The 24,314-nt window shown below is 45.8% G+C and overlaps 2 protein-coding genes across 5 annotated transcripts in view; one reads left to right on the forward strand and one right to left on the reverse strand.

Annotated features, from left to right (window-relative positions):
- RAD54L (RAD54 like) lies at window positions 1–19,842 on the forward strand. The gene is made up of 18 exons (XM_086754114.1): window positions 1–165; window positions 264–350; window positions 1,296–1,415; window positions 2,174–2,234; window positions 4,000–4,135; window positions 4,910–4,979; window positions 7,468–7,756; window positions 8,227–8,351; window positions 10,209–10,359; window positions 12,244–12,370; window positions 14,478–14,552; window positions 14,986–15,116; window positions 15,224–15,334; window positions 15,479–15,602; window positions 15,879–15,957; window positions 16,066–16,245; window positions 17,664–17,827; window positions 18,995–19,842. The coding sequence occupies exons 1-18, from the start codon at window positions 1–3 to the stop codon at window positions 19,194–19,196; spliced, it is 2,397 nt and encodes a 798-aa protein (XP_086610240.1). The 3' UTR covers window positions 19,197–19,842.
- Window positions 19,843–24,314, reverse strand: part of LRRC41 (leucine rich repeat containing 41) — an 8,824-nt gene continuing 4,352 nt past the window's right edge. For 3 of the 4 annotated variants that reach the window (XM_086753145.1, XM_086753144.1, XM_086753147.1), the window contains 5 exons: window positions 23,908–24,072; window positions 23,467–23,565; window positions 22,859–22,981; window positions 21,899–21,974; window positions 19,843–20,698 (listed from right to left, as the gene is read on the reverse strand). In XM_086753145.1, coding sequence (XP_086609271.1) covers window positions 20,464–20,698; window positions 21,899–21,974; window positions 22,859–22,981; window positions 23,467–23,565; window positions 23,908–24,072 — 698 coding nt within the window. In that variant the 3' untranslated portion in view covers window positions 19,843–20,463. The remainder of the gene's footprint in view (window positions 20,699–21,898; window positions 21,975–22,858; window positions 22,982–23,466; window positions 23,566–23,907; window positions 24,073–24,314) is intronic. The other variant, XM_086753146.1, reaches the window with a different exon arrangement.

Below are 24,314 nucleotides of genomic sequence, written 5' to 3' on the forward strand. Positions count from 1 at the left end.
ATGGCGGCTCGGCACTCGCTTGGCCACGCCTGTTGCCTTGGTGAAGAGGCGGGGCGGAGCCGGCTCAGCGCCTTTCCCGCCTCCAGCCCGGCGCGCGGGAGCCGCTCTGCGCGCGGGACGTTGCCGCTCCCCCCCGTCCCCCACCACCAACTCCGTGAGGCGATGGTGAGTGCGGGGCGGGCGGGGGGGCTGCGGGGCTCTCCGGTGCCCCCCACCCGCCCCCGGCGTCCCCTCAGGGTGTGTGTGCTGTGCCTCTCTTCCAGAGGAGGAGCCTGGCCCCCAGCCAGCTGGCCAAGAGGAAGGCGGGCGACGAGGAGGAGGAGGAGGAGGAGGACTGGCGCCCACCGACGGTGAGCGAGGGGGGCCCCGGGAGATGGCAGCCTCGGGGGGCGGGGGGAATGGGCTGCCCGGGTCGGTCCCTAGTGCCTGGTCGGGGGTTTTTGTCGCCTCCGTCTTCTGGGGATTGAGGATCAGCCCCGAGTGAAGGCTGTTTTCAGCTGTTTGGGGAAAACTTGTGTCTGGGCCTGGAGCTGGTAGGAGAACAGCGCTGTGTATAGGTGATGCTTTGTCGTTATGGGGAAAAAACTATCCCTGGGGGAGCTTCCAAGTGTTTTGTGAGAGGGCTTGTAACTAGGAATAGGTACAAATTTAAGACAAAACTGAATGTTATGATACCATGCTCTGTGTCGTACAAGTCAAAGAGTCTCACCCAGTGCTTTCTGTGCCAAATCCCATTTTCTGTGCCAGCAGGTGATTAAAACCATGCCTCAATCTGAAGAGGACGGTGTTAAATCAGGAAACAGACCAATGACTTATTTATCTTCATGCCTTGCTAAGTATCTGAAATCTGGGTCTTGGTGTGAGGCCTTTCACCTGTGTAACAACAGATGTTGATGTCATGGGAGCCTCTGGGGAATTTCATGTAGTTTGTTCCATGCTGTTGACCCTTCCTTTTTTTTTTTCTTCTGCTTTTTTTGGAGGTGGCGGTACAGAACAAATCTTAGCACAGACAAGCCTGCCCTTTTACAGGTTAGAAACTGGTAGCTATTTTCTTAACTAGGAGAGTATTTTAACCTTTGTGCAGGGTAAACTTTAGGGCATGGTGACCTTGATGGTGTTGCTGGCTCTGTCCTTTGGCAGTAGGAGTGAGTAATGATTGGGTCTGTTCAGAGATACTCAGCTGGTTGGGTGGATTGTCTGTGTGGTTAGGTGCTTACAGAGTGTGACAGCGATGCATCTGTCTTCTGGTCTCACCAGATGTCCCTGAGTTATTTTGTCTTGATTCTGTTTTTCAGACTCGTAAGAGACAGAAGCCTGCCAGTGATACAGAGAGTGGAGAATGTTACAGGTCGCCTTTCCGGAAACCCTTGGCTCAGTTGACCAATAGACCTCACTGCCTGGATAGCAGTCAACATGTAAGTCAATCCATAGCAGGTGGGTTGCATGTGGAGCTCATTCCTCAAGGGAGTCGAGAACCAGCAGGGCTAAATTTCCCCTAAATTTCGATGGACCATTTAGTCAGAGGTGTTATTGAAGTGCCACACACGTAGAGCCTTTAGGGGAAATCTTTTGCTAGCTCCAACCATTTAATATTGAAGGTGTGGTGGGGGTACTTTCTATAATGAAAATCCGGAATAAGAGAGTTCTGTGGGGCCTTCAGGAAGGACAGTGCCAAGGGACATGGGAAGCTTTCCACGTAGACGGCTCAAGTGCTGTTTACCCAGTTCTCTCTGGGCTTCCACTGCTGGAGATCAGGTGCTGGACTGGCTGGGTGCTCGCTGATTCAGCATGGATGCTTCTGCAATGGTAACTCAGCTCCTTTACAGAAAACAAATTGCCTGACTGAATTACCAAGGCAGGGGGAAGCAATAGCATTTAAAGAAGTGAATAATGCCAGTGGATTTAAGAAGATGGGAGTAATGAAAAAATCAATTTCACGCATTAGAAAACCCAAAGGAAAATAGTTTTGAAAAGCAGAGTTGGTAGGGGGAATTGTGCTAGTTTGTTACTTTCTTCCTTTTGGATATCTTTGAAAATAGTTGGTGTTGAAGCTTGAATAGAGCGATTCTCAGCACTTGGCAAAATTAAGTTCTCAAAAAATGTCCTGGGCTTGCCTTATTGAGCAATCTCTGATTTCAGACTTCTTAAACGTGTTTTCTTTCTGAATTCCTAGGAGGCTTTTATCCGCAGCATTTTGTCCAAACCCTTCAAAGTCCCCATTCCAAATTATAAAGGTAAGATTGAGGAGGTTTAAGGATTGTCTGTGTTGACTGACTCGGGTAAAACAGATGATGCTCAGGCCTGTCAAATAGATCTGTGGGGATTATTGTTATTTTTTGCACTGATGCATATGTTCCAGAAATCCTGACTTAATTCCAAAAGAAGAATACTGGCACATTAGCAAAGTCTTCATATTTCTTACTAGTGTTTGGTTTGGATAATCCTACATTTCAGAATTGGGTTTTGTATTCTTACTGCTATGTATTTGATGTAGTGCTAGAAGATTGTACATCATATCACAAAGACAAAAGCAAGATGAATTCCAAGCAGTGAAGGTTTACCATCTAAATAATACCCTAATGATACTAACAGACAGAAGGCTGTAGGTGAAAAAGATAGTATGTGCCAGTTTTCTTTCTGCTTGACTTGGTGCGTTGAGTCACAAGGTGATCTTCAAAGCAAGGTAGTTTTGAAGTTCAAAGTCTCAGCTGGTTTGAATCAGTGAAACACAAGATCTCAGAAACAAGTGGGCGCGTTCTTTTCCCTTTCTTCCTCTTAACACTGTAGCTGAAAAACTCAAGTGCAGATCAACCAGTTTCACTCAAACTTTTATTATAAAAATATGTCTGTAGGCAGACACTGACTATGAAATGACAAGCCCCAAAAGAGTTTGACAAAGTTAGCTTGTGGAAAAGTGGATTTGTCAGGAGGCTGAAGCAGAACTGTAACTGGGGAAGCTGCTTTCTGTGGCTGTTTTCTTCCTCTCTTATTTGGGAGATAAGGCTGTTTCATGTGCTTTTTTCTTGGTATGCACACACTGTTGCCTCAGTTTCTGATACACTTGCGTTTTGTAAGGAGCTTTAGCAAGCAATGGGCAAATTGACTCTGCTTGAATCTTTCCCAAGCAAAATCAATCCTGGGAGCACAGTTGCCTGAGTTTTCACGGGAGAAAGGATTTCTGTGCATGTTCTTTTTATGTTCATCTTCATTCCAAAACTGTAACATCAAAGTATAATACTAGGAAAAGAGATTCATCCTTGATTTCTGCTTTTCACAGAAATTAGCTCCAAGGCCAAACATCTACTAGTGCTTGGCAGAGAGTAGGTAATGGCAGTAATGGTGCTAACTATGATACTGTAAAACTTCATCACTATTAAATAGCACTTCCTGACTTCTGCATAAAAGATACAACTCTGGCTAAGTCTGGGTTAGGTGATCCAAAAAGAGGATTTGACCCAGTGCATACTATGTATGTGGGAATGTATTTATTGAGCTGCTGGGGCGTACATTCTGGAATCCTGCTTGTCTTTCAAAAAACTAGGACAACTGCCTTGCTGTAGTAGGAGTAGCTCTGATGCCAAGAGATAGCTGAGGGAGATATTGTGGACACTTATGGTTGGATGCCTCTCATACAGGTCTGGGATGAAGCTGCCAGTCACCTTGCAAGACAGCTTATACTGTTGCGTGCCAGCATATGTGGCATGCGCCCAGTCGTGCCTGTTTTGGCGCACCCAATGTGGCGGGCAGTGCCATTGCTCCGTCTTTGCCTCTTCTCCTTCACTGTGTTCTTTTCCACCGCAGAGCAACTTGCTGTGTGCTGGCAGAGTGCTGCCAGACAACTGCCCTGCGTGAGTTTGCTGTCTGCACCAGTAGTGCCTGCATCTCCGCTCCACCACCCAATTAATTCATCATTCCTGAATGTAATCACATTCTTCTGCAAGACTCTGCTTTCCTCTAGGAAGAAGTTGTTCTTCCAGTTGTGCCTTTGTTTGCTTTCAGGGCCACTGGGCTTGCGTGCACTGGGTATCAAACGGGCAGGGCTGAGGAGTCCTCTCCATGACCCTTTTGAGGAAGGAGCTCTGGTTCTGTACGAGCCCCCGCTGCTGAGTGCCCACGATCAGCTGAAAATAGACAAGTGAGTCATCACCTGGCACAAATGCTTCAGCTCTGACCACCTTGTACACGTAGGTTTCTGTGCTTGCTTCCCGAATGTGTCTGAGCTGGGGTCTGAACGTAAAGGGAGGTTTGGTTCCAAGTATTCTGCCTGCGAATTGGTTCAGGTATGGTAACAATCAAAGAGGCAATATACCCGTGCCAGATTATTTGTGTTCTTCCACAGGCTATTTCATCTCCCACTCGTAAAACATTTAAACCTGTTGCAGGGAATGAAGATGCACACATGGAGAAGCTGCTTAGAAAATCTTATGGCTTACTTGTTAGTCAGGAAACACCAGGGACAAGCAAGGGAGATGACTGACAGTCAATTTTTAGGCTAATATTTTTTATTCTGAAGTGGTTCGTTTTGTGTTGTTATTGTAACTTAAAAGGGCTGTCAGCTTGATCTTCATGGGCAGAGGATGGGGTTCCTCTCTCCAGTAACGCAGTTACAATGTTGTTATTGAAACAATGAAATTAATAACAACTTTATAAGTATGTCTGAACCACATTCTGCCCTTGTTTTGACCACAGTCTGAATCCATGGTTTCACTGATATTTTAGATTGCAGATCAGGCCCCTGTGACTTCATTCTCAAAACTGAATTAATCCATTTTTCACTTTCTGGTTGGCAGTTGCTTCCCTCATACCACTGAGGAGTCCTCAGTATAGCAGTGAGATTTTAGAAAAACTAAACATATGTTGTGCTGAGTTCATTAATCACACTGTCTTCTTCCCTGACTGCCTCCTGCAGAGACAAAGCACCTGTCCATGTTGTGGTGGATCCTGTCCTCAGCCGTGTTTTACGGCCTCATCAGAGAGAAGTAAGTTTTCCATCGGGACCTGAGGGTATGGCTGGAGGACTTGGTGCATTTCAAAATGCTGCAGTTCCTCTGCTGGAACCGTTAACCACCAACTGTGAGGTCTGCATAGACTTCACAGACTAACAGTCTGTGACAGCCTAACAGACTCTAGTCTGTTGCAAATGCAAAGTGAAACATTTGTTTTAACCATCCTCTTAGAGGCCTGAATGCTGCAAATATTCTCTGTCCTGTATTAAGCAAGAGGGCATGCTGGGAGTACTACAACAGTCCTGTTTGTCCTTAAAAATATTGAAATTTATTGCTTTTTTGTGAGTAAGAACTTTCTCTTCTCCTACCTCTGATCTAGCAGAGTCAGACCACTCCCAGCCTGAACATGATGCTGCCTAAAGCACAGGTTTTTTCTCTGTGGGGTTGAGGTCAGATCAGCTCCTAGTGGAAACTGGGTGGTTTCTGTGACCATTGTGCACTGGTTGCACAAATCTAGGAAAGCACATTGTCTGACTTTTTTTTCACCAATGTTACCTTAGGAAAAGATCAGATTCTGCAAAGAGATGGGATCTTGCAGAGTCAGTGCTGAAAGTCCAGGCTTTACTTATCTTGAAGCCTAGAGATGTAGCTCTGCTGAGTGGAACTCAGCGTGGAAGGTGATGAGATATAGCTGCAATAAATTATGTTGCAGCCCAATCTTGAGTTGGGCAGGGCAAACTATCCACCACTGTGTTTTACTGGTCAGCAGAATTAATTTGATCTGCAGTCTTTCAGCCAGGAAACAATGAAGTTGTTCTTTCTGGTAGCATGGTTCCCAGCACAGCGTGGAGCAGATTCCTACTTCATTGTGTTTTATTCAGAGGCTACCCTTTGTAGGTGTGAGCTGTCCATGACCTATATAGACTTGGAATTCACCAGTGGAGAGTGCTGAAAAACATTTTATGTCATAAATATGTGCAGCATCACAATATTGAAGCAGTGGGCACTAATCTCCAAATGTCTAACGTAGGTATCTGGACAGTTTGAAGTTCATCACAGATGCAGGGAGTTATCATTTAAGCCTAGAGGCAGCACAGGTGGAAGCTGTGATTGCTGATCTTGCAGGCCAGGCAGGTCAAGCTGGATGTGTCCCTGCACAGGAGATCTTCAGATGGCTCCGAGAGCGCTGTAGGCTGCTCCTCGCTTGTACTTTTATCTCAGAGTTGTTACTGAACTTGTGACCCAGTGTAATGCTGATCTCTGTCTATGTTGCTGGCGGCACTCTGGTTTTGGGTAAGATGCTGCCTGCTGGGGCTTTTGTCAAGTAGTGATAGTTATATTGGTGTCCTAGGCACACTGTATTTTTTGACAGCTAGATATCTCTGATAAAGCAGTCTCTGTTTTAGTCTGACTAATAAGTCTTTGGCTGCTAAGATTCCTGTACTGCTTTATTCAGGTGATGCTCCTAGACTGTTGTACAGCTTTGCTCTTTGTCATGTCTTTTGCCCAGTTGCTGGGAGGTTGCCCAACTGGATCCTCAGCCAAATGCGCTCTTTTAGTCAGTAATGTATTTCATAATTGTTCAACTGGCTTAAATAAACTTCATTAACCTGTTGTTAAGGGCCTAAGAAGGAAAGAAAAGGACTTGAAAGTGCAAGTGAAGGTGCTTTATCTTCCAGTCCTAAACAGTGGAGCAGAGAGGGGTGACTCCATCCAGGTGTGTTTAGGATTTGTCCCTCACTCCCTGCTCTGTTGACACAACGCAGGGAGCTTATACATTCCCAGGACAATGCCCTGTTTTTTTCTGACTCTATATCATCACATGATAGAGGAACGTTTTGCTGAGTCTGTCTCTTTATTTCCTGCCCTGTCCTTACCTTATATCTGTCCTGATGATGGTCAGTGCCTAATGCAGGGCTGAGCTCTTCTCCCACCATGTGATGCGGGCTGTAACCTCGGCCCTGTGTATTCTCTGAAGTGAAATCTGCTTTGGACCTTGAGTCCCCAGGTGAGTCATTGTGCCTCTAGACAGAAGCGATGAGGGCTGCTGAGGGTATTCTGGGAGGCAATCAGGCAGCAGAAACGATTCTGCTCACTCTCTGATTCTGTTTTATTCAAACTACCGAATTGGGTGGTGTTAAGATGATTAACCTGCTTGCAGTGATTGATGCAGGTTAGCTGATGGCCTGGGCCTATCTAATTTAACCAAGGTAGAAATTTCTGAGAATCCATGTCAGGAAGCTAGTTATAATTGTACAGTTAAAATGTAGTAAGGTTCAGTGCATGTTATGAGTTACGTGTTGGCACCAGTTATGTTTCAAACCAGACGTGGCTGCGTTTTAGCTGGTTCTCGGGCGATTTCCCTCTGTCGCATCAGAACACTGCATGTCCCCAGGGATGTGCTACACAGATTTACTGTTTGTTGTAGTGTCAGTCCTGTGCATTGTGGTAATGAAGCTGTAATGAAGTTGTCATTCTACTGATGTCCCCATCCTGCTCTGAGAGAACAATTTTTTGGCAGGGGGTGAAATTCCTCTGGGACTGTGTGACGAGCCGGCGGATCCCTGGGAGTCATGGCTGTATCATGGCAGATGAAATGGGGCTGGGCAAAACCCTGCAGTGCATCACGCTCATGTGGACACTTCTCCGGCAAAGTCCGGACTGCAAGCCTGAAATTGAGAAAGCCATGGTGGTGTCTCCCTCCAGCCTGGTGAGAAACTGGTACAATGAAGTAGAGAAATGGCTGGGGGGAAGGATCCAGCCACTGGCCATTGATGGAGGCTCCAAGGAAGAGATTGACCGTAAACTAGGTACAGAAATGCTTGCAAATGGTGCGGTTGGCTGGCTTAGGTCAAAATCTTGTGTTGGAAGAAGCCTGCAGCAGCTGATGTGAACATCTCTGAGCTGTCGTTAAATCTCTGGAGGCTGACAGAGGTCTCTCCATTCACACGTTTAGACCAGGCCCTTACATGTTTTGTAATAGTTGATCTTTTGGAATAATCCAAGTCCAATCATGTGCTGAAGTAGGGCAGTCCCAGTGCCTCTTCTTTGCTCCAGCCAGAAGCCGGGAAAGGAGTGGGCAGAGGTGGGAGGGGGATGGAAACTGGGACAGTTGGGAAAGAAGCATGGGTATATGTGGGTGGAAAGGATGCTACAGAGTGATCGAAACAGACAGGTTTTCCTGGGTTTTTAAGGCACAAGTTTTGACTACAGAGCTTGAACCCTTTGTTATGAGTTTTCCTCATCCCTTTTTTTTCCTTTCCCCACTTTCTATCTGCAGTTGGCTTTATGAACCAGCGTGGCCTGCGAGTGCCTTCACCCATCCTGATCATCTCCTACGAAACCTTCCGACTCCACGCCGAGGCATTACAGAAGGGCAGTGTTGGGCTGGTCATATGTGATGAGGTACAGGGAAATCTTTAAGAAGAATCTGTTCCTGATATTTTCTTGAGACCTGGGCAAAGCTGTCTCTGCTTTCTTAAAAGGGAGAAGGTCAACAGGAAATAAGGTTTAGCTGTGGGCAGCACCCATTCTGGTGTTTGAGAGGCTCTGGGTAACTGGCTCATCCATACTGGGTGAGCCTGAACAAGAGAGGGTGTTTTCAGGAACTGAAATAAGAGAAAAATCCGGGTGGTGATAACTGTGGCCACTTTGTAGGTCCCTGGCAGGGAGTGGGCACCTCCTAGGGCCCTCTCAGTTTAAAATATGTAGCAGAAAGGAGGTCCACTGCCTGTCTCTGACTCTGAAAGAGGCCTTACTCTGTTTGGATGGCAGTGCCCTGGCTCAGTGATCTGGTTCTCATTTCCTTGTGTCTATCTTTGCTAAAGTGAGAAGTACGTTCTGTTTAGCATGGCCTCATGTTCTGTCCCATAATTTTATTTGCTCTGTTTTGAGCAAGAGATTGGACTGGAGAATCCTGAGGTCTCCCAGCCTAAATGATGCTGTCATTCAGCATGTTCTCTGTGTAGTGTTGACGGCTGTCAGCCGCTTTATCTGACTATCTTACTCTGAGTATGTGGGGCAGTTTGAAGGGCACTCCCATGGCAGGACCCTCTTCCCCTCTCTGTAGTCTTCTGCTTGGGGCAGAGGTAGGACAGCTGGTTGAGGAGTTACCTGATATGCTACTTGTTCAAGAGGAGACAGACCTGGCTTGACTCCCTGCTCGCTGACTGCTAGGTCTAGCTTTGCCAAGGCCGTATTGTCAAGCTCTGCTTTCACATGGCTGAGATGGAGTTGTTTTTTCATTTATCATTCCTTGTTTCTGGTTATAGGTAGTGAGAGCTAGAGATGCTCTGAGGGCCAAAATAAAACAAGTGCCCTCTGCCTCCTTGAAACGATCAAGCTAGGGGCCACAACCACTGAGGTGTCCTCTGCCGCCAGTTAGAGGGGATTTGTTGAATAGCGGTGCCACCCAGTGGTTTGGTTTTGTATTTGCTAGAACAGTGCTGAGAGAAGCTTAAAAGTAGTGAGCATCCTCCCAAGTGTAACTCCCATCCACCTTTTGTCTACCGAGTCTGTGACTGCCCACGCCTCTCAGTATCCCTGGGATGAGGCCAGCAGCTGGGATGCTGGGAATGCAGGTGCTTGGCCTTATGGCTTCTGTATGTTCCCAGTAAATACTCAGCTCTGCGTGGGTCTGGCACTTGGAAAAAGCATCTCATCACTTATGCTTTGTCCTACAGCATAGCACTCAGATGCTAATAAAGTTGCTTTTCCCAGGCACGGGAAATGGGGCCTGTATTCAGGTTACCCCAAGAAGAGGTGCAGAACCTGCTTTTATTATGTGCAAAGGCCTGGCAATCCTGGATATAGGCAATCTGAATGGCTTGTGATCTTAACCTTGCGTGATGCAGTGTTACTGGTCCAGAACTCAGTACTTAGCGTTGGTAGCTAGAAATGTCCCTGTCTTTGAACAGAAAACAGTTCTTACAGTTAGACCATGTGGCGGTTGTTATTTTCATAGTATGCCCTCTTGCCTGGGTGTGACTCAGATATTCCTGGTCTGGGAAACTTGTAATGTCATATTTCCTCACGTAGTGGCTTTGGGTTTTCCACCAGGCTCTTGCCTTTGAAAGAAGTCTGTTGAAACAGTTGAATATGCATACCATGCTTAGTCTGCTACCAGGAATGGGAAATGTGGTGAGATGCCTTGTGGGAGATACAGCATATCAGTGTTGATGAGGATCTCCAAGCTGCTTCCTGTGAGGGCCACTGGATTTATCAGCTTCATTCCTTTTTTTCTTTTTTTTTTTTTTTCCAAAGGGCCATAGACTGAAGAACTCTGAAAACCAAACATACCAGGCTCTCAACAGCTTAAACACACCTCGACGAGTCCTTATCTCAGGCACCCCCATTCAGAACGACCTGCTCGAATATTTCAGCCTGGTGCACTTTGTCAATTCAGGCATCCTAGGTAAGAGGTGAATGTGTGAGAGACGTGAGGGAAGGGGCAGTTGCTAGCAAGGCCTCCCCTAGCTACCAGTGCCAGCGAAAGCAGCAACTGAGACATTAGTGAGAGGAAAGGTCATGTACAGGTTGGAGACTTACTCTCCTTCAGTTTCTATCCTGAAAGTCTAAATCGTAGTCCCTTGTTCTAGAGGCTGTATGTCATCAGAGCTCTGGTTCAAGAAGATTGTAATTTAAAGTACACCAATCTAACTGGCATTTTGGAAGGGGAATTAATTATTAAGGTAAAATGAATATATGACCCTGAGTACTAAATGGCTGATCTTGTGCAGCTATACTGGTCAGCCAAAAGATCCACGTAGGTCTGACAATAAGCCCTGGAGATACTGCAGGAGTTGCTGAGCAGGAAGAGCCAGCTCCTAGTGGTACTTACCACAACACTCCTAGGCCATAGTAAATTCAGAAATCTAAGCCAGGAATGATGTCTTCGTAGGAGAAGCTCTGTGGAGAGGAGGATTTTTCATTACATGCTCTCTGCATTGAGTACAGAGGCAGCCTGGGAGAGTGCTTTTCCCTGCTCTCTTGCCTCCACGTGGCACAGGAGGTTAAAGTGACTGGTGCAAGGCAGAGTGGTGTACCTTGTGGCAGTTAGGCAACAAAGCCCGAATTTCTGGCAATCTGTCATCCCACCTTCAGATAATCTGAAAGCTGAAGTTGACATCTATCATTTGGAGTTAAAACTGCTCTTGTATTTTAAGGCAAAGGAGGCCTGTGAATATGGGGTTAACTTCATCTGAGATAGAAAGAAAAGAGTCTGGAGGAGAGATACTGATTAGTGTGAATTTTCAGGATCAAACACCTTCTACAGTTGCTGGCAGCAGACTGAAATATTCCTTCTCTGGCTCCTATGCTCTATTATGTCTGCAAGCTGTATTTTCATTTTAAAAGCTAGGTAGTCTTTGCATCCTCTCCTGCATCACTGGGTTAGGAGCAAGTCTACTGCTTTCCACTGTGGAGCAGCTTGTCTTTGTCAGGAGAGGTCATTTTTTTTCTGTTAAGGAATGAAAATACACAGATCTGTAAATCATTTCTTTGTAGCTGTAACTCGTCACACGTTTGTCTCAGATTGTTTGGCATCCCAGTCCAAGAGGCTTCTCATTAATTCTACACAGCTCTAGTTAAACACCATTCATCAGATTCTTACTCTTACAAGCAGCACTTGGGCCATATCTTTTTCTGTTCAGCTATTCTGCCCCCAGGATTTTTCAGGGAAAGGACGGGATGGTAGATATTCTACATCTGCTTTTTCCATATGCTTCATTTTTGTGTAGTTATTACAGGGAGCTGATGTGATTTCCCCTGCCTCCTTGACCTGTACTTTGGGCAGGAGTAGTCTCCCTGTACTTCCAGTTTGTCCTTTCTGAGATGAGGTTAATACTGTAACTACTGCCAGCAATGCTGCATGCATGCAGTAGTCATTTTTCCCTCTTCCAGCATGTGACCAGCAATAAACAACTGATTACAGATAATTTTGGAGCAGGCATACATAATGTCTGTGCTGTTGTTTGCAAGGGCAAAATCTGGGAGTAAAAAAGTATAGCTGGACTGTGAGCAAAACCAGTACATGCCTGACTGGACTCAGGTTTAACTAAAATTGTATGACCTTTGGTAGAGAATTGTTGTTGGAGTACAAAATGATTTTCTGTTGTACAGATTTGCCTGCCTCGTTTGAATCTTTCCTGGGTAGAAAGGAAAACAAATTATACCGACGGGAACAGAGTTTGTTTTACCTGCTGGGCCCCATGCTTGTGGTATGACAACTGGGGCTGTGGGGTACTGATCAAAGGTTATTTGGTAGTAGTCATCACCTTTTCACTTTTGTTTTGTACAGGCACTGCACAGGAATTTAAAAGACACTTTGAAATTCCCATCTTGAAAGGCAGAGATGCAGATGCAAGTGAAGCTGAGCGACACAAAGGAGAAGAGAGGCTTAAAGAGCTGATCAGCATTGTGAACAGGTGAACTTCATCCCTCTTCTCTTTGCAGAGCTTTTGCATGAACCCTTGGTGTACGCTGATATCTTTCCAAATTACAATTGTGGCTGTAATGAATTCTCTTGCCCATTATGTCTATTCTGCAAGTGATTGTGCAAGTATTTATTCAATAAGAAATCTCCATAGCACGTAGCTTTAGTCTGAAAAACAGCACATTGAAATGGCAGGTAGCTGCAGTCACCCCAAGCAAATGTACTCAGATACTGAATCATTATTTGACTCCTATGTTTCTGTTTTCTTCTGGGATCTGAATAGTCAGGCAGCATCCTTTTATTAGCATTAACATAACTACAGAGTAGACTGGGTTAGACTTGAGGTCCGTCCAGCCCAGGTGTTAAGTGTCAGACAGAAAGGGTGTAAGAAACGTCACTCAGTTCTGTTGTTGATTGCTCAAGTCACAAAAGAGTCCAGCTCACACTTTCATAGCTATGTTGGCTCTGTAGGGCTAATGGGATTAGACTACTGTCAAGAGATGGGACTTTTGATCCCCAAGAAGCACCACCATGATGTAAAATGCTGTCTTATTTCTCTTTGCTTGATTTTTGGTATCTGTTTAAACCTGTTTATCTTTTGTTCATCAATACAACCAATTTATCCACATCTGCTGGCAATTGCTTGTCTGTCCCTAAGAATTCTTACCAGAGGCTCTTTTGAATTCTCAGCATTGCTGGTGTCTTCATTTATTTTTCTTCTTTTTCATATGAGCTTTTGCAACCATCACAAATACAATCCTACAGTTCATGGTGATGGTAAATTGAATTTCACACTGAGTACAGCCTCTCTGTAGAGATGGCCCTGACCTTGACTCAGGTCAGCTTGCAGAAGCCCAAGAGAAAGGAAAGGTTGGGAGGATAAGAGCTTATTCCTTCTTGAGGTGCATTTATTTATTTTTATAGTTGGTAGAAAAGGGGTGTAAAGTGTGTTCAGGAATGTTTGTACCTGGCTGTTTTGAGGTCTGTGTCCTTTCCTTTATTGTGCAACAGTCATGACACACAAGTAGGGAAGATGAAGTACATAAGTTGGAACAGATGAATTGGTTGAATTCGGTAGGAATTACAAATGAGACAGTGATGCGAAAATATGTGGAATCATAGATGTAAGGCTGGAAGGGCCCTGGAGAAAGCATCTAATCCATCTTGCTGTCCTAAAGTAGAAGGTGTTAGACCTAAACCGTCCCTTACTTAACCCCCACCCAGCACTGAAGACCTTACAAATTCCACATAACACCTTTCCCAGGTCATTACTGTCTTTGCAGTTAGAAAATGCTCTTAATGTGTAACATAAATCTTCCTTACCACAGTTTAAACCTGTTACTTTTCATCCTACTGCTTATGGGTTTGGAGACCGGATTATTCCTTTCTTTAACAGCCTCTGACAGATTTGGGGGCTGTCATATATCCCTGCTATCTTTCTGTAGCTTTCGTAACATCATTTTTTTTATGTTCCCTGGCAGAACTGGGTTTCTGTGCCTCTTCCTTATTCTGGTGGCTCAGTTCAGCACTTTTTCTAGTCCGTTGCATCTTTTCTAAATTGTGGTAGAACTACACCATGGGGCATTTCTAGAGCCCCAAAGGATATGCCCTTTGAAATCTTGGACCAGACAATGAACCTGTCTTGACTGACAATGGCTACTAATTTGTTATGTGGGGAGCTGCCTGCTTGTAGTTGGGGTTATGTCCGTAGGTTAAATCCTATCCTTGTTTGATGTCCATGCCACTGGTCTTTCGTAGCTCAAGTTGAGAATGCCATTGGTAGTCTGAGGAAGAGCTGAATTCTTCTCATAAAGGACTGGGCTCTCTTAGGTGGAATCGTGCCTGATCCCTCCAAATCTCATGAACTTAAATTTGGAAGCTTCACAAAGACAGTGGGTTATATTGGGCTCTGTGGCAAGGGCTGATGGGGCCTCTTAGTGTGGATGGTGGATGTCTGGCCTTTGGCATGTGTTGGACTGTCACAGACTTTTGGAGATACAATGTCAAAGGGACTTTGCATTGAGCTCCTGAGGAATAATAGTGATAAAACAAGGTTTTGATGTCATCCAAGCATCTGATCTTAAATTCCCTCCCTGCAGGTGTTTAATCCGAAGAACTTCAGACATCCTGTCCAAATACCTGCCTGTGAAGATCGAGCAGGTGGTCTGTTGCAGGTACCAGAAAGCATGCACTCTGCCTGGGAAACAAGAGGAGCAACAGGAAGGACTAAAATACTGCAAAAAGCTCTTCAGTGCCTGTGGTGACTGCTTCCCTCTAGGAATGAGATTGTAGCCATTGGCAATATGTTGCTTTTCCTCCTGAAACGGGGATGGACAACCCACGACTAGTGCTTCTGCCAGCCAGCTGGTGTGCTCTGGGCAGCTGTGTACAGCAGAGCCCTGGGCTGTGCAGAGTATCTGCAAGCTTCTCTTCCAGCTCTTGGCTGAGACATCAGTGCCCTACGATCAGCCTTGGGGGGAGTTCTAGGCTGTCTGTGCTGCAGCTAAAAAAGTGGGGCTAAAAAGAACCTACTGTGTACATGGAGGAGGAAGGATGGGGTTGGTTTTGGAGGCAAGTTGAGACTACAGAGCTCTTGTTCTCTTTCAGACTGACACCTCTGCAGGCTGAGCTGTACAAGAACTTCCTGAAGCAAGCCAAGCCAGTGGAGGAGCTGAAGGAGGGCAAAATCAGTGTGTCATCTCTCTCTTCCATCACTTCCTTGAAGAAGCTCTGCAATCGTGAGTTGTTCCACTCATGCAGTGGGTTTGGTTTTTGCGCTGCTGGTGGGGTTTTTCTGGGTCTCCCTTGTGCAGTCCACAGTCTCTGAGCTCTGTTTGTTCTCCAGATCCTGCTCTTATCCATGATAAGTGTGTGGAAGAGGAAGAAGGTTTTATGGGAGCCCTGGACTTGTTCCCTGCTGGCTACAGCACCAAATCTGTGGAGCCCCAGCTTTCAGGTACTGTGGAACTCAACAGTACAAAGGTGCTGCCTAACATGGGCAATCATGAGACTGCACTTGGCATGTTATTAAGTGCCCCTCCAAGGTCTGGAGTTTGGGTACTTCTGCTTTAGCTTTCTTCTTTCTTTCATTTTTATCCAGGAAAGATGCTGGTTTTGGACTATATCCTTGCTGTTACAAAAAGCACCAGTAGTGACAAGGTGGTTTTAGTATCTAACTACACTCAGACACTGGACCTATTTGAAAAGCTCTGCAGGAACAGAAGGTTTGTCTTTGGGCTTCGTTTGTTTAATCCTGCAATCCTACAGCCTACAGTGTAAAAGAAACTGACTATTTTTCAAGTTTCTACAGCAGGAACTTGTGATCTTTCTTTTAGCTCATGTGTTCCTGAAGTGGAACTAATGTGGCTTGTGCTTTGGCCTACTGGGGTCCCTCAGCAGAAAAGGGCCCTTGTTACAAGACTGTGAAAGATTTTTTTGTTTCAAGTAGGATGCTCTAAAGGTCGCAGCAGTCTGATTGTAGCAAATGCTGTATATTCTAGGTATTTATATGTCCGGCTGGATGGCACCATGTCCATCAAAAAGAGAGCGAAGATTGTGGAGCGATTCAACAGCCCCTCGGTAAGTAGGGGTCTGCCAGATGTGAGCAGCTCTCCTGCCAGTCCTGAATGCTGTGAGTAAAAGTATGGCTGCTGCTGTAGTTTAATCCAAGCCTGCCTTTTTTCACAGAGCCCTGAGTTTATCTTCATGTTAAGCAGCAAAGCAGGTGGCTGCGGTTTGAATCTGATCGGGGCTAACAGACTGGTTATGTTTGACCCAGACTGGAATCCAGCTAACGATGAGCAGGCCATGGCTCGTGTGTGGCGGGATGGCCAGAAGAAGACCTGCTACATCTATCGACTGCTTTCAGTGAGTCTTACTCCTCTCACCTCCTCAACATGGAGTTCTTGGTGCCAGCCCAGACTGCAGCTGTTGTGATTGGGACCAGAAGGGGAAGAAATCTTTGGTGTCAGTGACCAGAATTGATTGGAACTTAATTGGCTCATATCCTTAGATGTGTTGCTCTGGAGAACCAAAAAAGTTCAAGCTGGAGGGTCATTACTGCAAGCCTTGGTTTGTAATGGTGACTGGCTTCTGATAAATAGAAAGAACTGCAGCTTTCCAGATCAGATGCTCCTTTGAAGTCATTTAGGCATCTAATGACTTTAATTTCATGGAGTGTCTGATGCTGAAGTTGCTGTTTTTCAGTCTGGCCACAGTCAGTTTGGTTGGGTGTATGTATGCTTAATAAAGAAGCAATTACATTCCCTGAATTACAGCAGCTTTTGGAATGGGGCTGCCAGTTAAGCAGTGGGGTAGCGGCCCTGTAAAGGGAAAGCACGAAGGAGATGCGTCTTTTCAGGCTACTGTAACGCTTTGTCCATCAGTGCCAGTAGTGATGACTGCTCAGAAATGTCCCCTCTCTGCCCTTGTTTACCTTCATGTCTCATTAGTTTAGACTGTGGGTTTTTTTGTTTTGGTTTAGGTTTTTTGTTGTTGTTGGTTTTTAAAAATTTTTGTAAACTTGTGTTCCTTGATCAATTATTATTTTACTTTGACAAAACAGATATTCTTTGCCCTTGTCTTCATTATGGTGTTCCACTTTTTCTCTGACCTGGCTGCACCTGGAGGCAGGAATGTCCTTTGCTTTTAGGACTAGCAAACTGGTCTGCACATCCCTAATCACTAATAACTCCCTCCTTTCTATTACATTTGTTTGCAAAAGAGACGTTTTGCTCTTAGATTTTTGCCTTTAAAATGTAGTGTATTGGGCTTTCTGCACATCTGTTCTAGAGCTAGTCATCTACCTCCAGACAGTGGGTGTGATTGATCTGCGTGGGTGAACCAGCAAATATTGCTGATGGTTCTTTTTTTGGTTATTTTGCTCTTTGAGTGTTTTTTTGTTTGGTTGGGTTTTGTGTTTTTGTTGTTGTTGGAGTGGCTGTAGCTGGCCGGCTCCTTTCCTTCCTTCCTGTTAGCACAGCTTGGTACGGTGTGTAAGCTCCAGCCACGAGTGGCAGCTCCACCTCCTCCTCATCCATATTTCTGTTGGATCCACTCCTGTAGCCATGGTGAAAGACAAGAGAAGCAGAGTTGGGTTAGGTCAGCAACAGAACAGGATGTGGTCGGAGTGCAGCTAGCAAAACTTGCCTGTCATCTGTACTGGTCTGGCAAGGCACTAAGTGGTTTTGCCAGCGTACTGCCGTTTGATCTGTGACACTTTCCCAAGGTAGTGCTCCTCTGACATTAGTGAAGCTGTGCTTCATCTCTGACTCTCTCTCCTGTAGACAGGGACCATAGAGGAGAAGATATTCCAGCGCCAGACCCACAAGAAAGCCCTCAGCAGCTGCGTGGTGGATGAAGAGCAGGATGTAGAAAGGCACTTCTCACTTGGGGAGCTGAAGGAGCTCTTCACACTGAATGAGACCACCACCAGTGACACCCATGACAAGTGAGTGTACTGAGCAACTAATGGATGGAGTCAGCTAAAAAAACCCTCCACAGTTTGGTCTACTGATTCAGGGGTTCTGCAGGCAGCAGGAAGAAGCTTGGAGAGGGAGGGCCTCAAATGTCTGCTTCTGGAGATGAGCTGTCTGAGCTCATCAGGATCCTTGCTGTCCTCCCTTTTTGTTGGCTTAGCAAAGCTATGCTGCAAGCGAGCAAATTATCTTCTTGCTGCCTGTGTTTGGAGGCTGTGAAATAGTGCAGCTAATGAGAAGAGAGGAGTTGATCAGAGCTGTTTGAATTGATGGAGCCCAACTTGGTCCTTCTTTGCTGCTGTCTTTGTGATCTCCAAATGCTGAGCTCCTTCCACTGCCAGGGCTACTCCATCTGCTAAGAATCCATGAGGCCAACTCCAGTGCTGTTTTGGGGACTGAATGAATCCTCTTCTCCATTCTCTGCTCTTCTCCCCCACCCCTGAGACCTGTGGCATTAGCCACCAGAAAGAGGACAGGGAGTGCAGGAAAATGCTTCACTGTGAAAGTTAAGATGCTTAGTTCAGGCAGGAAGTGAAGCGGATTAGTTTTAAGCTGACTCAAAGCTTAGCTCTGTGTAGGTATCTTGTCTGCATGGCAACAAGCCTCGCTGGCAGGGCTGCTGCTGCTCTTTGTCTCCTTATGTGGCAGCTCAGTAAGGCATCTCCAAAACAGCCTGAGCACAACCTGGTCACTGTGGTGGGAGCCAGGACAGAGCGGTGTGAGCATGGTGTGTTCTCTTGAACTTGGGAAGCCTGACACAGTGCGAAGAATGTTAGCAGTGGGGGTGTTCACTCGAGATCTGCTCTAAGCAACATCCCTCACCTGTCAGGGGAAACTCCTGAACTGTCTCTGGGTCATGCTGGACCGTTCCCACACAGCTACACGTTGAGGGGGAGTAGCATTAGAAACAGGACCCCAGGGCTTCCAAAATGTGAGTCCTTCCTTCTCTGTCACACGTGCCAGAAGGTGGTTGTGTGTTTAAATGAAACATGGTGGTAATTCATTGTCTGAAAATCCAGTTGCCAGTGTTGCAGGTGAAGGGGAGTTAATCCAAATGTTACTGGGCTGCTTTTTTAAACAACCCGTGTGCTAAAGAAATGGAGGAACCTTGCACTGATCTTGCACTGACTCTGTTCCAGGATCAAGTGTCGTCGCTGTGTGAACGGCCACCAGGTACGGCCCCCTCCTGAAGGGTCTGACTGCACCTCTGACCTCTCCCAGTGGAACCACTGTGCTGATAAGCGAGGTCTGCAGGACTCCGTGCTGAAGGCTGCGTGGGATGCCGCTGTCACCTTCACTTTTCATCATCACTCCCATGAGGAGCAGCGAGGGATTCCCTAACAGGTTGCTGTCCCCTGTGGGGGCAAGGGCAGGCTGCTGTGGCAGTCCACCCCACTTTAATCCCTTTCAGGGAAAGGGGCAGTGAGTAGCAGTACATGCCAGATTGTTGTGTGGCTGTGAGTAGAAGTGTGGTTTCTGAGAGGCTGGAAGTCCACTGCAACAGCAAGGAGTCCATGGCTTTTTCTCTGCTGTTGTATTGTGTACCTGAAAAAGCCTTCTGGAAACTGAGACTAACTGGACCTTGTGTGCTGGATCACATTCAGCACTGGTTCTCATGCCGTTTGTGCCCGTCCCTTCTACTCGGTCAAGTTTTGTCTTCAGGTTTAAGTTAAGCCCGCAGTTTTATAGCGCTTGATGCGCACAGTCATGTTTTTTTCTGAGAGGCTGATTAGAAACTTGCACGATCCATTTCTGTTGTGAAATGTGAATTATTCAGGAACAATAGCATGTGTACAAGGAAAAAATTTCAGCCTGTATGTTGAACATCTGGTCTGAAAGATCATGTGTGCAGTAGGAAATCAGGCTTTGTTAAGGTAACTCAATTTCTAAACCCACTTGCTTTGTTATGGGCAGGATCCCCCGATCTAGCAGAGTGTTTTAATTAGATCACATTACAAGCCAGTAATAAAATTCACACTTTGGTATATTATGGATCTTAATGATATTTTTATTATAAAAATGTTACAAAAGAACAAACTCTTCAAAACCTCCATAAAAGGACTGCAGGCATTGGAGAGAAATGACTGCAGGCATTGCAGACATCTTGATAAATGATTGCAAATAAATAGCAGGCCACGTGGTACATGATTTTTGTTTTGTATAAAGTAAAATTTTCCAAATATAAAAGGTCAATGCTGGGGCCTTTTTTAGCTCCTACCTGTTGCCAAGTCTTGCCAACAACAGCAATAGTTATTGATGAGATATTGTCTGAAACAACATCAAATTTGTTACAACACCCAGTGAAATAAATAACTGCTTGTCCAGAGATCTGCAGGAGGACGCAGAAGCTCATTTGATACCTGTCCCACTTAGTCTGAATATTTTAAGAAGATGGCGGAGTTAGATCACCTGGAAATAAAGCTGTTGACCCACACAGTCTTGTGTGTCCCTTCACTGTGGTACTCCTTCAGATGAACAGAAGAGTGACAAAAACAACTGTATACTGCTTGAACCAGGGAAAGAAAATCCCACTTGTGCTATGAAATAAATTTTATTAGCCAGGGACTGAACTGCTTATTTCAAGCTGATGGATTTTCTCTTGCATCCATCACATGACACTGATGTAGTCGGCAAAGGCCTGGGAGGAGTCCCACGAGTCGTTGACCACACTGCACACAGCTTTGAGACGCCGAAGCGCTTCTTGAGCTGTTTCAGCATCCTGGTCCAGCCAATTTTGGAAGAGGCGGAGGTGTGTGAATTGAATCTGTCCCCCTCTCTGCTGGATGTGGCCTTCCAGCTTCTTTGTGAACTCCAGGAGCCCATCAGGTTTGATGCAATTTGAGCTTTCCACGGAAAGGAGGACAAAAAAAAAAAAGTCAGAGTTTAGGCTGTAATTTCAGCAGTATAAATTACTATTCCTTCTAGTAACTGCCTGGGCAGGTACCTGAGGGTGTTTCAATGCCAAGTACAACCTTCTTCAGCAATAAAAAGTGTGAGTGGTCTGTTAGTTTTGATGAAAGAGAAAACTGAAGCACAGCAAGATGAAAGGCTGGAAGCTTTTTAAAATTAAGGTGGTAACCACTGACAAGTTAAACTCATTATCCTAGCCTCCTCTCTACTGGCTTAAGTAGACCTAGCTGTGGCCTTAAAATGTTGTTGGACCCAAGCTGCTGGCTAAGCAGTGCCAGGAGCACTTCAGTCTCATAGCGGCTGTCAACTACCTGGCCCAACCTACAGGTCTCAGTGCAACCCTGAGCAGTAAATGACCATTTATCTCTTCCTTCTGAGAAAATATGGAGAGCATGTCCTGGTGTTTCTGGGGATTAAAAGGTCATTTCCCTGTAAATATGAAGTTGCATGCTGCTGGACTTAATCCTGTGAGAAGCACAGTAACAATCAGGATTCAAGGCTGCTGAAGGAGTGGCCATGGTTAAAATAATTGTCAAGCCTGTGTACTCTCAACAGCCTGAGCCGTTAGGATGTAAAGAAGGAGGGAAAAAATAATCAAGCAAAAAAAAAAAGTCATGAGTATTGTAGAAATGCTACCCTCCATGTGCTTCATGAAGGTTACAGCCTATCTTTATGGCCAAGGCTGAAGAAGAGAGCAGCAGTTTGGGCTGAAGACCAAAGATGATGAAAGGAATGCAGAGACATTCACGGAACTTCACAGGGGCAGTGACAGCGTTGTCTCCCTACGCATGGGCAGTGGGAACAGAGCTACTCGCGCTGATGCCCAGGAATAAATGTACATAGGGATGTTGATTCTAACCTACAGCGCAGGAAGGGCCTGCAGCAGCCTACCAAGGGAGCACAAACCAAAACTGCTTATAAGATGGAGCTTGACTTATTTATAAAAGGGACACTGGGATGCCCCAGAGATGCTCAAGGTCCCTGAGGCTGTATGTGCCCATCACAGCTTTTTTTGGGCACACATTCCCTTGAGGAAGGAATAAAACTATGCTCAGGCTTCTCCTGCTGTCTGAACCCAGTTCAGCTCTAGCCCTCCCGAAACAAGAAATTTAGTGTTTAGAACAGCAGAATACCTGACATCCAGCTGGCAAAGAGAAGAGGAGGAATCTTCAGAGAAAATGTCTGCAAGGGCTACCAGCCTGTGATTCCCTAAGAAGGGAGAAATGCAGGTGTTAGATGCAAACAGGGAACTGTCTTAAATATTTAAATGGCCACAGGGCTGGGATAATAGTGCAGAAAGGAGGCCTGCAGCACAGAGGGCTCATCTCTGCACTCTCAGTTTGTGCCCCTCAGTGGCCTAAAGCAAATTCAGCCCCCTGAGCAGAGTGTTCAAGGCAATGGAAATATTTGCAGTTTGTTTCACTAGAAGAATCCTCATTTTGTTCAAGAAGTCAATCTGCAGCTTTGTTTTAAAAATGGCCAAAAGCACAGGGGTAAACACAAACTTTAGAAATAATTTTTTTGGGGGGGGGGATCTGGTGATCCCAATCTTTCCCATTTCATTAAAAGAACAGAAAATAATATTCTGAAATTAATTTATCAGACATTTCTATTTGGCCTGTGATCCAAAAAGCCCATCATTTCTGTAAATTCAGTTCCACTTCTTTGACACAAACCTTTCCCTTACTTGTTCCCAGCACTCCAGTGACTACCAACAGCTTTTAGGGCACAAAATCCCCAAACTTGGGCAAAATCTGGGCCTCTGGATGAAAGGCAGTGCATCTGCTGCTGGATCTGTTCCTGTTAAAGAGCCTGAAGCAGATCAGTGTTCAGTCAAATACAGAGTCCTGCTGATACTTGCTTTTGCTAAAGAGATAAGCAAGCACAATGCTCACGCAGCACCTGTGCTCTTGGTACATTGCTGAACAGAACTGAAATTCTGCCTTTAAAAAAATGAACTCAGTGCTTCTTATTTTGCGAGCTAAATCCACTCTGTTCATGCACGTATTAAAAGTTCAGCACCTAGCAATGGTCCTAACTCCAGCCCTGAAGTTATCTCCAAGAGGCCCCACAGCAGCATTCACAGTACACACCAAGGCGATTCCCAGGCAGTTTGAGGCTCTTCAAAGATGAGTTTCTTTTCACTGTATTGATTATTTCTGACAAAAACTCAGTAGTAGAGCTTTCAAAGAGCCGGCAGAAGGAAAACGTGATTTCTATGGAAGGAACGGATGGACAGTACGTGTTAGTACTCCCTGTGCCCTTCATTACTCCGTGATTACATCCCGCAGACAGCTCCAGCCCCTAATCTGTATGCAAGAACAAAGCTTCCCCAGCAGCGAATTGCGTACAACAGCACCACCGCTCTGTCACAGGAAGAGAGCAGAGATCACACCCAGAGCTTTGCCAGCTGACCCAGTTAAAGGCTGATGTGCTCTGCAAGTTAAAAATCTGTTTTATAGCCAAGACTATGGACTCTCCTCTGCAGCACACAACAGCTTTGCAGCGGCTCTTCTCTCTGCCCTGCTGGCACAAAGAACCAGACATGTTCCCACTCAGCCAACAGCTACAGACCTTCTTCAGGGACACTGACATTTGGCTAAACCTTACACATCTGAAGGTCACCGCTCAAACGTCAGCCAGCAAAAAGCAGCCACCTGCAGCACCTTTCCAAGGAACAGCGCCCAGGAGTTTGCTGTACCTTGCAGGACAGGATCCTGAAGCAAAAGCAGAACTTCTTTCTGGTGCTCAGCCAGGTTCACATCATGAAAGCTCAGTTTCTTCAAATTTGGATTACACTCTGAAAGGAAAACAAGATCTCTGGTAAGGTACTGTACATCCTTGGAATAAAAAGACCCTGACCCAACTACCAGCCAACGCCCAGAAACCGAGTTTGTCTGTGGATAATTTGTGCTGGATTGTGGGTAATTAAAAAGGAACCATCCTGCTGTGCAGGATCATTCACATGCTTAGCACAGGAAGTGGGATGGCTGACACCCATTTCCTTTTCTCAGGAGACTTCGAGGATGTCCACACTGAAGAAACGGACCCACCTAAGCTGGCTTCATGCTAAAGGATGGAAGATCAGCAAGGAAGCTACTCTGTGTGTGACAGTGATGCTACCTACAGCTTAGCAGAGTACCTTTGAGCACCTCCAAAAGGAGCCCAAGCTCCTGGGAAGAGGGCAGCGTGGCGCTGTCAAGGGACAACTGCTGGAGGGACTTCGACGCCTTGAGCACTGGCAGCAGGAACGCAGTGTGCAGAGGTTCCCTGGGGAATCGAATCTCCAGCTGCTCCAGGCAGCTCTCTACGGAAAGTAAAACAAACAATAATGAAAGAGCTTGGTCTGGAGCTAGGTTCCAGAGCAAGCAAGAAGTCCGTGTGCCTGACACAACTTCCATTTCGGTTGGTAGAAAGTGCCTGTGTGACACGCCCTGCCTCACAGAGCTCTATGGCAACTCGGACTATGGTACTGTAAATCACTTAAGGTGCCTTTCGGGACTCCTGCCAGACCACGGGACCACCAATTTCTACTGCACTCTGGTAGTG

The sequence above is a fragment of the Chlamydotis macqueenii genome, chromosome 8 (genome assembly GCF_036417535.1).
Source record: "Chlamydotis macqueenii isolate bChlMac1 chromosome 8, bChlMac1.mat, whole genome shotgun sequence".
Classification (NCBI taxonomy): domain Eukaryota; kingdom Metazoa; phylum Chordata; class Aves; order Otidiformes; family Otididae; genus Chlamydotis; species Chlamydotis macqueenii.

What these genes read in the sequence shown, in the direction of transcription:
- RAD54L (XM_086754114.1), top strand. Translation starts at nt 1, where the DNA reads ATGGCGGCTCGGCACTCGCTTGGCCACGCCTGTTGCCTTGGTGAAGAG. An exon ending in ACATCTATCGACTGCTTTCA is followed by an intron (nt 16,246 to 17,663) that starts GTGAGTCTTACT and finishes TCTCTCCTGTAG; the next exon opens with ACAGGGACCATAGAGGAGAA. An exon ending in ACCAGTGACACCCATGACAA is followed by an intron (nt 17,828 to 18,994) that starts GTGAGTGTACTG and finishes ACTCTGTTCCAG; the next exon opens with GATCAAGTGTCGTCGCTGTG.